Source organism: Chiloscyllium punctatum, chromosome 27 (assembly GCF_047496795.1).
Source record: "Chiloscyllium punctatum isolate Juve2018m chromosome 27, sChiPun1.3, whole genome shotgun sequence".
Classification (NCBI taxonomy): Eukaryota; Metazoa; Chordata; class Chondrichthyes; order Orectolobiformes; family Hemiscylliidae; genus Chiloscyllium; species Chiloscyllium punctatum.
This window is the reverse complement of record NC_092765.1, coordinates 33,205,721-33,220,245: the sequence shown is the minus strand read 5'-3', so window position 1 is coordinate 33,220,245 and position 14,525 is coordinate 33,205,721. Positions and strand designations below refer to the sequence as shown.

The window sequence follows — 14,525 nt, the reverse complement described above, 5'->3', positions numbered from 1 at the left end:
TAATAACCAGCTAGCAGTGATTTTACAAAGTGATCATTCAGGCAGCGGATTCTGTCAATGTAACAAACTGTGAAACCTGAGTGGTTTATGAATGACAAATTCAGTAGTTACCTTCAAGTGAGTACAGTAATTGTGATACACATTGAATGACAGAAATAATGTAAAATAACCCAGAAAACATAGAAGTTCCAAGACCTTTTCAATCCCTTATATTCTCCTTGAGTTTAAAAACATGTAATGCACAATAACCACGAAATACTCTAAACCCTACAACAAGCAGAAAACACATTGCAGTAAGTTAAAAACAAGACTAAATAATATAAATATGTAAGTATACTAACATAATAATACTCTGTCATGAGATCTTTTACATTCATCTGAATGTATCAAATGTTAATTAAATTCTCCCTCATTTAAGTTGCAACATTCATATAACTTTCACTATATAGTACTTCAGTTGATTGTGCACTCTTCACAATGCATTGCTTATATACAGTATCCAGTTATAAGTGGATACCGTATATATCCACGGTATATACGGTATATATACCATATATAGGCTTTGATAGGCTTTGATATGATCACTTATTTGAAAGACAGCACTTCCAACACCTCCTTTAGACCATAGTGAAGTAACAGTCTAGATAGTGTGCCCAAATATGTAAAAGGTGTTTGGCTACAAAGGTGATATTACAATTTAACATAATAATATATGGGGTGGCATGGTGTCTCTGGGGTTAGCACTGCTGCCTCACAGCATCAGGATCCCAGGTTTGATACCAGCCTCAGGTGACTGTCTCTGTGGGGTTTACACTCCAACAAACCAAAGGTGTGCAGGTTAGGGTGGTTTGGCAATGCTACATTGTCCATAGTGTCCAGGGATGTGCAGGTTAGGTGGATTAACCATTAGCCTTGGAAAATGCAGGGTTACAGGGATTGGAAGGGTGAGGGGTTGAGTCTGGATGGAATGTTCTTTAGAGAGTCAGTGTGGACTTAATGGGTGAATGGCCTGTTTCCACACTTTAGGGATTCTAAAATTCTTTGAATATAATGTCATGAAACATGTTTAACATAACATACTGTATGTTAGTGTAATATATAGTGACTATATTTTAAGTGAGGACAGTATAATGCAAAATGTATTTTGTTTAAAATAAACTGTTCACTCAAATATTGAAAGGAAATTTCAGACAAAAGCATTAAACACACAGTTATTCAAATCACCAATAGTAAAGTTTAAGCTCAATTGAATCTTATGTTTTACTTTCACAAAATCAATCTGGATCATTGAAAAAAAACCTGGCCTAAAGGCGATCATGTAATTGTCGATTGTCATAAAAATCCATCTGGTTCACTACTGTTCTTCAGAGAACAAAATCTATCATCTTTACCTGGTGTGATCTCCATGTGTTTCCACACCCCACAGCAATGTAGTTGACTCTGACCTGTCCTCTGGGCAGCCAGAGATAAACAAGAAATACTGGCCTAGCCAGCAACACTCTCTAAAAGTATTCTTCTTAAAGTCATGTTGAATTTCCTTTAGGTAGAGCAGTTCTTGAGCTATGAGGAAGTCATCTTAATGTTTTTGCTGTTCACCCCTGTTAAATTATTTGTTTTTTAGCTGTTTCCCTGCACCACTTTGCATGTCTTTGAAATACCTTTAAAAATAACAATAATTAAATAGATCTTGAGTTACAATCCATTATTATTAATTAATTATGACACACTTCACAACTGTAAACTGAGGGGATGCTCCTAGTGATCTCAGAGTTCAGGATTTATTGGAAAGGAGTCCTTCAGTATTTTTTGTTGAGATCAGGAATCACTGATGCAGTAATAACCCTCTATTGTTGCACATTCACATGGTCTTCAGGTAGGTACAGAAGACGTACTTCCCTTAACTCTCTCCAGAAGGAATTTACTACTCGTCCAATATCAAATGGGTCTTAAATGATTGCACAATTTGTGTGGAGACTGTTTTAGGGCTTGTCAAAAAGCAAGAGAACTTTGGTTGAACTTTCACAATCTAACTATCTAGATCTTAGAATGTATTGAATTACTTGAATTTTCAAGGTTATCTTTTGTCCAGCCTGTCGCCATCTTCCCAAAGGCTTTAACATTTGCTGGGGTACAGGTGACAGCAAGCCTATAGTAAATTGCTTGAATATAATCATAGAATCATGCAGCACATTTGAGGCTCATTCACAGTATTGTACATTGTAGGAATTATCTAATTAATCTCACTTTAATTCCCAGCCATAATCATTCTACATATGCAAGCATAGGCCTGACTGGCAGATTGTTTGACCGCAGGACCATTATGACAGGGACCAATTCCTGTCCTTCTCTTCATGATACACTTTCCTTCAAGAATCATTATTGAAGAGAATATAGCAAAATGCACCTTGATTGATGTGACCCACCAACATCATTGGACATAGAATGCAATTCAGCAAACATCAAGGGTTGACATTTGAACCGGTCCCTTCAGGTTCAGTATTGGAATCATAAAATTCGGACAATGTGGAAGAAGGCCATTCAGTCCATCAAGCCCACACTGACACTCTGAAGAGCCTCCCACCCAGACCCACTCCACCACTGTAATCATGCATTTCTCGTAGCTAATCCATCTAACGTATATGTCCCTGGACATTTTGGGCAATTTAGCATGGCCAATCCCCCTCATTTGCGCAACTTTGGACTGTGGGAGAAAACCGGAGAACCATGATGAAACCCACACAGATACAGGGAGAGAGTGCAGGCTCCACACAGACAGTGGCCTGAGGGTGGAATCAAACCCAGGTCCCTAGGGCTGTGAGGCAGCATTGCTAATCACTGAGCCACCTTGCCTCCCCATGTTTGAGTGTCGCAGCGGTTGCTACTTTTGCTCATTGAGGCTTCATTTCTTTTTTAAAGCACGTACTTCTGTTGAAAGAAAGTTGTTTTTATTATATGTTGCAAATGTCTCTCTTCTGTCTTGAATGAATAAACTCAAATATCAGTCACACTCTTGTTATGATCCAAACTGATGGTTCTACAAGAAATGTCAGATTTCTGAATGAACACTGGCCTGAAAGGTCACACAATTAAGATTCATTTTCTTTAGTTGGTTTGCATGGTGCTTAGTTATTGAAACAGATTCACAAGGTTGCAGATGTTCTTTAATGACAGAACATAAGTATATTACAAAAATGAAAAAAAGCAGATGAATGAAATTACTACATGTATGTAAAACAGTTGGTGATATCTTAACACAAACATTAAACACTGTTTCATCTCATTTCCCAACACTATCTGTAGCAAAGACTCAGATCCATTGAAATTATTCTCTTAGCTCATCTCCAAGTTTGTTCTTTTAACTGATTCCTATTAGTTTCTCTTTCTCAGTAGAGACAACTTTACAATTGCTCCAGGTCTAACAGCATTAACCTTTACACTTTTGATGTCCTAAACTATTTCAGTTTGAACAAGCTGAAAATTATTGTCTTAAACTCTTCTGGCTTAGAAGCTTAACAAATGAGGAGAAAGGAACACTGCTTGTTGCAGTGCTGGTTTCCCCTGTACTGAAACTTACTGAGAGAGAAAATAAAATCTTGCTTCTGAACTTCAGTCTTGATTCTTCTCAACTAAAATTTTAGTGTTTTTTTTTAATTGAACTGAAAATAAAACTTAATGTTTTACCCTACCTGTCTTAAACCAAACTGTAAAGATATCTTATTCCATTTTTTTCCAAGTGTTTTCCCAATTCCTCTTAGAATAAGGTAATTTATGCCACTATTCCAGAATTAGTTTCTGATTTTTAAAACAGTAATCCTTCACAGCATTAACCCATCTCCATTTAGTTTTCTTTTAGCAATTTAGTTACAAAATAACAATAATATATTTTGCAAATCGTACATCAGACTATTCATTGTGTGTTTAGACAACATCTTTATCAGCTAGACCATGTTTGTTATAAAAAAAAGAGAAGGAGCCAGTACAAATTGGAGAAGATTGAAAAAGTGTGGGTCAAGAATTCTGGGCTTATAAACAGCAGTTTTAATGCAAGATATTTTTGTTAGAATTTATGTCATGGAAGAATAAAAATGCATATTGCAGACTTGTCATCTTATTACGTATTATTTAGAAATCCTGATCCAAGCACAATCCATCTTGTTTCACTCATTATGTATCTTGCAAATTCTGCTGTATTCGTCCATATTCTGACACATTAAAAAAAATCGTAACTTCTAAGATCACCTTGTCAAGTTTTTGTGCCTTGTTCACTAATAGCCATCGCTGTGTTTCATAAAATGCTGAATGTGCAGGAAAATTGAGCTTGGAATAAAATCAAACCCATAAAATGCCTAGAGGAGAAGAAGTTACTTTTGACGATATCATTAAGATTAAAACAAAGACTTGAATCTCATGATGTCCCTAAGTGCTTCACAGCCAATTAAGTAACTTTGAAGTTGAGGCACAACTGTAATGTGGAAAAGGCAAGAAGCCAATTTCTACACAGCAAGGTTCCACAAATGACACCAGCTGATTTGTTTCAGTGATGTTGACTGAAGGGTAAGTATTGGCTACGACACAAGGGAGAAGCACTTGCTCTTTCATATAATACCATGGATTCATTCACATTCACTTGAAGATCAGACTGGATTGTATTTTTGCAACTTATTCAAAAACCAGCATCTACAAAAGATTTACACTTTGTTGGTACGGCATTGATGTGTCAATTTATATTTTGCATTTGCACCCTGGAAGAGGGCAAGAATTGAAATACTAACCCTTACATCAAACTTGAATGATTATTGTATTCTTGGTAACTTCTGACCAGTATTTTACCAAAGGCATTGACACACATGATATAATTTGGTTTGCACTCTCGTTTTTCTTCTCACTGATAGAATGGAAAGGTGAGATAACCTCCCTCCAATTGTCCATCCCATTCCTGAGGATTGGATATGGTGGAGAAGAGTGATCAACCAGGATTGTGAGGACGCAAAGTAAAATGGGAGAGGAAAAGGAGATGGTAGAAGTTGGAATTGAAAGTATACAGTATGATCTGACTTTTTTGTCTGTATTAGAGGAAGTACCAAATTTTTAATTGGTGCTGTCCTCAATAATAGGGTGGAGGATGTGAATTCAACATGAGGAATCACAGCATTCTTGTACTCTATTATTTGGTAACACAGTGTGAAATAATGCTGCGTTGTCAATCTATCTCAAGATTACCTTCTCAAATGTATTTCACAATTTATTTCACAGTGTAATGGGAGCATGATAAGGAACATCCTCACATCTAGAGTGCAGTTTCCTTGAAGGTCAGCAAGAAATAGAAAATCTGACTTCTTACCCAAGTTACAGTACTTATACTGGATGTTTGGAAGTGTTACACTCCTTGAATCATGCAATTTTTATTTTTATATCCCATAGCATGAGGACTCCAGCAATCCTCACGGAATATTTTTTATTTTTGAAGCTATTAATCGTGATATCATAATTATTCATAACTTGAGTTCCTTGTGTGATGTAATATGTGTGATTTATATACATTTTAATTTCATTAGTTTGTATTTGTATTTGTAACTAGTGGCATGTGGGTTTTGGTTTGTGTGTATGAAGTGGTTTAATAATTTACTCCTTAAGTTTTCAGGAGCCATTTTTTTTAAAAACCCAGTGTGAAAGAGAGAGACACGTACTGGGGTGATAATCAGAATTTGTTTGCATTTTTATAAATATACAGAGTTTTGCAAGCACACAGCGATAACATTGAAGAGCATTAGCTTGCTATCATTTAAAGGATCAGGATTCTTTTTGTGTGGAGTGGAACCCCCTAATTTGGATTTTTGTTAGTATGCAGAGGTCTTGGGTCTGTATTAAATATGTGAAACAGTTTAGAACTGTTGGAAAATAGATAGTGTAAAGACTTTAGCTACAGAGTTCCAAATCAGGAGTATTTGGTTCGAACCCTGAAGGGTTAGTTTGATGTTGAGAAAGTCTAAGCTTATTTATAATGACTATTCAAGAAAGAGGTTACTGAACTCACAAGACCAGGAATTGAAAGCAAAAAAAAATGTTAAACCTGTAGATGTGACAGAGAAAGAAACTCTCTCTAGTGTTTGAGTACAATAACATGATGGTGTTAAGGTAGATTGGATTGTATTTTGAGAGTATGTTTTTAAATCTTTTAAATGTGTAAATGGATCATTTTACCTGACTTTCTTTTGTATAATAAACTTCGGTTTTATTTTTAAAAACCAAATCTTCAGCACTGCATGCTTAGATTTGAGTGAAAGACTCACTTATTAAATTAAGTAAATGGCCTATCAAGCCAGATTTACAAACATGGAAACAGGAGTAAGCCATTCAGCCCATCAAGCCTGCTATGCCATTTAATATAATCATTACTAATTGAATACTTCAGGTTCTTTTACCCACATTATCCCCATAACCCTTTATGTCATGGATAAATTATCAACCTCTACTTTAAATATTCACAAAACTGAGGTTCTACAACCCTCTAAGTTATGCATTTCAAAGATTCATCACTCTCTGTGTAAAAAAGAAATGCTTCTCATCTCAGTCCTAAATGACATCCCCTTTATTATTAATTGTGCCCTGGTAATAGAATGTTAAATTTGCTATTCTGTGGGAATTAAATTTATTAATTCCTTCTTCGCTTTCACAGGCTGAAACAAGCTTAGGCAGATCATTAATGTATTAATGGAGTGCTTCTCTGCAGTGGAATATTTGCTATTATCAGCTGTAATTTGGAACAAAACCTTTTCATTGCAATGCTGAAATATGAGAACTTTAATAAATGTAATGATACATACTTCTCCAAAGTTGATACTGTGGGTTAAAGTCTTCATTGCCTGGATGATATTTGACAAGGCACTGCTTTCAACAGGATCAATATCAAGGAAGTTCATATAAAATATACACTTCCACCCTAGGAGATAACCATCCAGGCAATAAAGATAAATGCTATGTCCCTAAGCAGATATCTTTCATGGTACTGCATAAATTACCAAATTGCAGCCTGACTCAAAAGATCTGCCTCATATCCCTGATGGAAAGATTATAAATTTGAGCTCCAATACAATTTATGCTGACAATTCATTGTCATCCTGAAAGGGTGATGCATTGCAAGAGATGCTGTCCATCTAAGAAGAGATTAAATCAATGTTCTGTCCACTTGTCGCAGTGAGTGGAGAAAATTCTGACCACAGCATCCACCTCCTGCATCAGTGCTCAAATAACAACAGCCATAAGGTCTGTGCATTATGGACCATATCAGAAATGAGAGCATATCGCTTGGAAAGCACAGCAGGTCAGGCAGCGTCCGAGGAGCAGGAGAATTGACGTTTCGAGCATAAGCCCTTGATCAGGAAGTGTGACATTAGAAATGTCAAATAAGATATTTGGGACTCCCTATGGTATTGTGTTTGCTGCCTGCTTGATGTATGGTGATATCCCAGCAGGATTACTCACTAAATTTGGACTCACATATCCCAATTCTAGATGTTTGTGTGAAATCTCAAACATTATCATGGTCGAACGTTTTGATGAATTCCTGTTAGTTTTACACTGATACTCTTGTCCTGAAGATTCAAAAACCTACATTCCTAATTTTGAAAAAAAGTTTAATTCTGTTTTTGGTTTGCCTCTTACAGATGATAGGGCCAGCTCATCAACACTATCCTGAAGAATAAAGATGGACTCTGGACTGTTTTAACACAATGAAGGGATATAATGGAAGTCGTAGCCAGTCACAGCACTCGTCTGGGCACACTTGCCACTGTATGCCTGAGGATTGCGACCCTTCCCATGATTATTTACATCACAGTCAAGACCCTCGGCAATCTTACATGCTTAGTCCTTCAGATTCCTGTTCAATGGACCATCACTACTGCATGTCCAGGAGTACTATGCCCTCAGAATATCCTGCGGTATCGATGAGCATGACTGAGCAGATGTCCTCCAGTAGTACATTCCCCAGGATGCATCATAACCCACAGTACGAGTCTTGTGACGACTGCATGGCTGCCACCCACACTTCCAGCAAGATCAATCGGCTACCTGCTAACCTGCTGGACCAGTTTGAGAAGCAGTTGCCTCTGCATCATGATGGGTTCCACACACTTCAGTACCAACGGGCAAGTTCTGCTGAGCAGCGGAGCGAGAGTCCCAGCAGGATACGACACCTGGTGCACTCTGTGCAGAAGCTTTTTGCCAAGTCTCACTCCCTGGAAGCCCCTTCAAAGGGAAATGTGAATGGTACAAAGATGGAGGGAAAAGGTGGGGAAAGCCATCATCACCATCAGCATCACCACCAGCACCACCACCAATCTAGGTCAACGAAGCGGAGCAAAAGCAAGGAACGCAAATCTGAATCTAAGCACAGAGCCAAGATCACAGGATGGTGGAGCTCAGACGACAACCTCGACAGTGACAGCAGTTACATGATGGCCACTGGGGCCAGTAGGCACTCTATGGAACAGGCCTCCCAATATTGTACAGAACCCATCGAAAGTGCCTGCAGAGATCTGACCCTGAAGAGTTTAAAAAGCAGCAGTGAAGGGAAATGTTCAGCCTGTGCAGCTATGCCAATGTTGACTGATTCACAACATATGAAAAGAAGTATGTGGTCCACCATGACGGTAAACCAGGCCAGAGAGGCCTATCCTAGCTCGGGTCTGGGCCATGACAAACCTTTAATGCTGCAGGACAAGGCACAGGAAAGGGCTTACCATTATCTTCAGGTAAATGTTACAATGTAATTGTCAATGCTAGCAGTAAGCTAAATGAGCAACACGTCATTGCTTTCCAGCCTTGCATTTCTCATGTGACTTCTCATAAGTTTGCTTTAATTGTCACAAAATGGGAGATAGACTAAATCTTTCATGGCTTTTGGAAACTGCCAGGGTCTGAGTTGCAAATCAGATGCTCCACTTTTTGTGTTACTATGCTCGTTGAAAGTTATCGTTCCCTTCTCAGGTCCCTCTGCTATAATCCATAGTTGAGGTGGGGATGATGGCAAATTATGATGAAAATTCCAATTTGAAAGTGAACATGCATTCCTTTTATTCAAACAGTTGTGTTTACTCTTTTGAAGTGGAGGTCTCATTACAATTAATGCCTTGCAGAATGTTCCTAGTTAATTGCCATGATTTGACTGTTCGTGAATTGAGTTTTAAAAGTACATTTGAAATGCCCATATTATCGGTATTGTAAATTTATGGATCCATTCAGTTATGAACATTCTTCACCATTCTCTACACTGCGCCTTATTTTCCACTGGCTCCAAAAGAGAATACACTGTGAAGGAGTACATGGTGGAGTGATGGTGATGTCACTGGTCTAGTAAGCTATAGGCCCAGGTTAATATCCTGCAGACACAAGCTCAAATACCACAACAGCTGGTGGAATTTAAATTAAGCTAATAAATCCTGGAATGACAACATGTTATTGAGTTTCTGTGAAAACCCATCTGGCTTGCTAATGTCCACAAGGAAGAAAATCTGGCATTCTTACCTGGTCTCTGTGTGATTCCAGACCCACAGCAATGTAGTTGACTCTTAACTGCTCTCTGAAACAGCCTACCAAACCATTCAGTTCAAGGATAAGTAGGAAAGAGTCACAAATTCTGGGCTTGCCAGCAATCTCCATGTCCCATAAAGGAATAAGTAAATTATTCTGAGACCATCGTGTTTAAGCATTATTGAAAGGAGACAAGAAGTCTGAAGGTTTTCATCTTACATTCATTCCAGACTAGGGTGCAATGAGCAGCCTTGAGAGAAGAAACACAAATTTATACACCATGAGAAAAGGATGCTGGTTAGAAAGGATGTAAATACAATTGAATATCCAATGATATGCTTGGATGCAGCAGGGATTGTTAACTGTCAATCTTGGTTCTCCGACCAGGCAAAAATCTTCTAGGAGAAAGTGAAGACTGCAGATGCTGGAAATCAAAACCGAAAATGTGTTGCTGGAAAAGCGCAGCAGGTCAGGCAGCATTCAAGGAGCAGGAGAATCGACGTTTTGGGCATGAGCCCTTCTTCAGGAATGAGGAAAGTGTGCCCAGCAAGCTAAGATAAAAGGTAGGGAGGAGGGACTTGGGGCAGGGGCCCCGGACCAACCAACCCAACCACCCCATGGCTCAACACTTCAACTCCCCCTCCCACTCCACCAAGGACATGCAGGTTCTTGGACTCCTCCATCGCCAGACCATAGCAACACGACGGCTGGAGGAAGAGCGCCTCATCTTCTGCTTAGGGACCCTCCAACCACAAGGGATGAACTCAGATTTCTCCAGTTTCCTCATTTCCCCTCCCCCCACCTTGTCTCAGCCCCAACCCTCGAACTCAGCACCACCTTCCTAACCTGCAATCTTCTTCCTGGCCTCTCCACCCCCACCCCCACTCCGGCCTGTCACCCTCACCTTAACCTCCTTCCATCTATCGCATTTCTAACGCCCCTCCCTCAAGTCCCTCCTCCCTACCTTTTATCTTAGCCTGCTGGGCACACTTTCCTCATTCCTGAAGAAGGGCTCATGCCTGAAACGTCGATTCTCCTGCTCCTTGGATGCTGCCTGATCTGCTGTGCTTTTCCAGCAACACATCTCCGACCAGGAAGGTAATCCTCACTGCTCAGGGCGATACCATTGACATGTAACAGAGATTAGCAATCTCTCTGACCCCCTTTTCCTCCACAGTGAGAAAAGTGCAACATATACGCAAATTCCTTTTTTCTACATAAAATAAGGTCCAGTGTGTTAATAAACACAACTTCTTGCATGTGCAAATGCATCATATGGCTGAAATTCTTACATTGGTTTTCAGCGTAATTTTTAGCACAATCTGGATAATTGAATTAATATTGACAATAGTATAATTACAACTAATATTGATCTCGTGTGCTGAGGATTGCAAACATTGGATGTTTGAGCGTGATTAACGTGCCACCCATTGAAAATGGTCAATGACATGTCATTAGACAAGTGCACTCGTCTAACATTGCTGGCATCACACCAGCAATAAAACTCATTTGTAGAGTAGACAAGAAGTCTTTTTACCTTAACGACCTTCTGGGTGATGTTGTGAATAGAGTCCTAGTCATCTGCTTACAATGTAAGCTTGATGATGTGACGGGCAGTATCAAATCTATTCTGTGATAATGATATCCTGGTCAAATCATTGCTCACTGTACATTGTATAAACTCACGAAAGGGCCTTTTTTGGCACTAAAGGTGCCCAGTCTACCTCAGTTTGCCGTGGAAGTGGAAACTATCTCAAAACCTTGAGCAGCAGGTGAAGTTGCTGTCTCTAGCTGTTGCTTTGCAGTAAACCTTCAACAATTTTCTCCACCATCATCAACCTAAAAAGTTATTTTGTCTACCACACAAATGGGTAATGTGGTTTCAAACTTCAGTGTGAGTGTGATGCCAGATACGAAATGAGCAAGGATTGTGGACTGTATCAAACAGCATGATCTGTTGACCATTTGCAGCAGATAGCATTCTGGCTGTGCTTTAACCTCATCATTGTATGTCCAACATTAGGTATGATTGTGCTATTGAACATTAATTAAATACTCCAGATTGTGCTCAGAATTGCACCAGAAACCAATTTAAGAATGTGAGTCAAATATGCAAATGTGATGCATTTGCGCATATGAGAAGCTTCATATACTCACTCACAGGCCCTGTTTAACACAGGAAAAATTGATTTGTACATACATTGCCCCTTGGCCGCTGGGGAGAAAAGGTCATGAAGACAGCCAATCTTGGCTACATTCCCATGGTATCATCCTGACCAATCAGAGTCTACCTGCCTGGTCTGAAATTCAAGATTGACAGGTAATTATTCCTGGTACAACAGTGACCTAACCAGTCAACATCTTTTCGTCATACTGTATAAGTTGGTGGCACCATTTTCAAATCTGTTTCTTGCATCGTACTCCTGTGAAGTGCATGCCAAAACCTTTGCTTTCTGGTCTGCTTTTAGCAGTATTTAAGTCTGTGCAACAGTGATGTTTATTACTAACTGACCTGTCATAATCGGATATCTGTAGGAAATTGAAATATTTAATACCAACCTACAAACTTGGCTGGCAAAGTTCTTACACACCAACATCAATATATTTAAATTGACTAATCAATATTTACTTGCCTCTGCAAATGATCCTTTGCACTGTGGAATTATATAGATAGCAGGCATAACACAACACTTAAATGTGTAATTTAAAAATGACCCATTGACCCCCTACAACTTGATAAAGAAAACTGTATTGATTTAAAATACACTGGATCTAAATTACTTCATTTAATGCTTAACAATTGCTGCATATATGCTGCTGTGTGCAGTGACATTATATTTGATTTACAATTTAAACATTACATGCATGGTGGTTTGTGCAGTTAAATTGCATTGCATTGACAGCTTAAATATTGCCTATATTTGTTTAAGTATTGCACACATGCTACTGTGTGCAATAAATTTATTTTTTATCTTCTCAATGACACACTTGAGAAGGTAAGGAAATTGTTACTTACTTCAAGTGTAACCATATTCACATATAGACCAAGCTTTCTCTCGAAAACATACCTGACTGAATCAACTAAGAGAAGTTACACCCTTTGCAAATGCTCTTTTCCTGCATAGATATCATGCAAGGCATGCAGTAAATGCATGTATATGTTCTACTTGTATTTATAACGTTCGTCAATGTAGAAAGAATTCCAAAGGCAAGTGCCCAACCAAGAAAAGGATATTCGGGTAACTCAAGGTTGGTAAGGAAGTCAAGATTACAGTAGTGCTGGAAAAGCACGGCAGGTCAGGCAGCATCCGAGGAGCAGGAAAATCAACATTTTGGGCAAAAGCCGTCATCAAGAAGTGCTTATTAAGGAGGATCTTAAAATCAGAAGGAAGGACAGAGAGAATGGTTGGGTAAATGATGGGAGATGGACAAGAGGCCAGATCAGAGAACACTGCATGTTTGGAGATTGGAAGATTTTACAAATCTTGACAACGTCAAGACCAAGGAAGGATACCAATGCAAGGATGCAGTGGGATTAGGGCTGGCAGTGGCCAAGAAAACCAGAAAATTCAGGGGAAAAGGTCAAACTGAACTTGGTGTGGGATGGGATTCATTGACATCTATGCTAGGCAAAAGATGGAAAAATGATTCTTAGAAACCTTTCCCTTTCTAGGCATCTACAAGTAACCTCAAAATGAAGGGACCACAGCCAAAATATTCAGCCGTCTGTTGTGATCAGTGGAATTCTATTTCCAGTTTGATTAACGGAATAAAGTGAAAGACCAGAAATGTTGGTTTTCAGAAGAGGGGTGTTGATTTCCGGTGCTTAATTAATCTCTTAGCCCAAACCCCCGTTACATTTTATGATTAAAGAAATGTGGACAGATACCTTTAATGTGAATTTACTGTCTGCATTTATGGCAAAGAAGCAATCCAGTTTCAGTAAACATTGTTAGCAGTGAGATTAAGGAAAAGTCACAGGAAGGACTTGAAGATTTGAATGTGGTCCAGCTCTCAAAGGATGCTCACATTAGAAGTACCATTTAATTTTCCATGCATTAACCACTGAGAATTGTAGCATTGACATCAATCTTAGCAGAAATCATCCCATTTTTACCCCTTAAAAATGTATATTTGTTTCTATTTCCCCTAATCATTTCCTTAACACTGAATCACCTCAAGTCCAATTCTCAAATGATCTAAAGAAATGGTTAGTGTGGCCTTCCCATATCAGATTGATTGATGATCCTTAGGCTCTGAGTGAGACATTAAGCTGCAGTGCTACAGTCTTAAGTGCACGCTTTGGAACCTAAGCAATAACCTGATACAGATCATCCCAAAACAGATCACTGCACTGAGAACCAAAATCGTTAGCAAAGATCATTACTTTAATAAGGAACAAAGTACTTCATTTACAGTTAAAAACCCTCTAGTGTAGTTCTAAAATTTATAGTCTGGTCTTAATTTGTTCATACCAGAAATAGACACACTGGAGAAGGACGACAAAGAATATTGCAATCAATCAGTGTCAAGAATTGCAGCTCTCTGTCAGTCAGTGCAGCACCTTGATGGAATTTTCCTACTGGTTTTTTCATTCTTTGTTTTGTATTGCTTTTGTTATTTTGATGCTGGACAGGGAACATTTTTTTCACATCTTCCAACCACCATCAATTACCACAGATCATCTCTCTGCACCCTGCCTTAATAATAAATCGTAACTATTCACCAGCAGCTCCTATTCCCCCCTCTACTCCACTCTCAATGAACAATCCCAGCTGCAATTGACATTTCCATCGTCCAGATCAGCCAATCTTGTGTCCTTCATGAGTGTGCTTCCTAATTTAGTGCTAGTTTGTGCTGGTTTTTGTTCAGTTTTGTGATGTGGGCTCATACCGTGAGCAGGATTTGGACTGCCTCACCTCCCAGTTTGAACATTTACAGCTACTGAGATGGGGAAGGTTTTGTTCCATCAGTCTGGCCTGGACTTGAGCCAA

General features: G+C 38.9%; 1 protein-coding gene across 5 annotated transcripts in view; it reads left to right on the top strand.

The window, feature by feature from the left end:
• LOC140453638 (disks large-associated protein 2-like) overlaps positions 1-14,525 on the top strand; it is a 723,320-nt gene that overhangs the window by 565,353 nt on the left and 143,442 nt on the right. For all 5 annotated transcript variants that reach the window (XM_072548503.1, XM_072548501.1, XM_072548502.1 and 2 more), the window contains one exon: positions 7,665-8,753. In XM_072548503.1, the coding sequence (XP_072404604.1) occupies positions 7,731-8,753 (1,023 nt within the window). In that variant the 5' untranslated portion in view covers positions 7,665-7,730. The remainder of the gene's footprint in view (positions 1-7,664; positions 8,754-14,525) is intronic.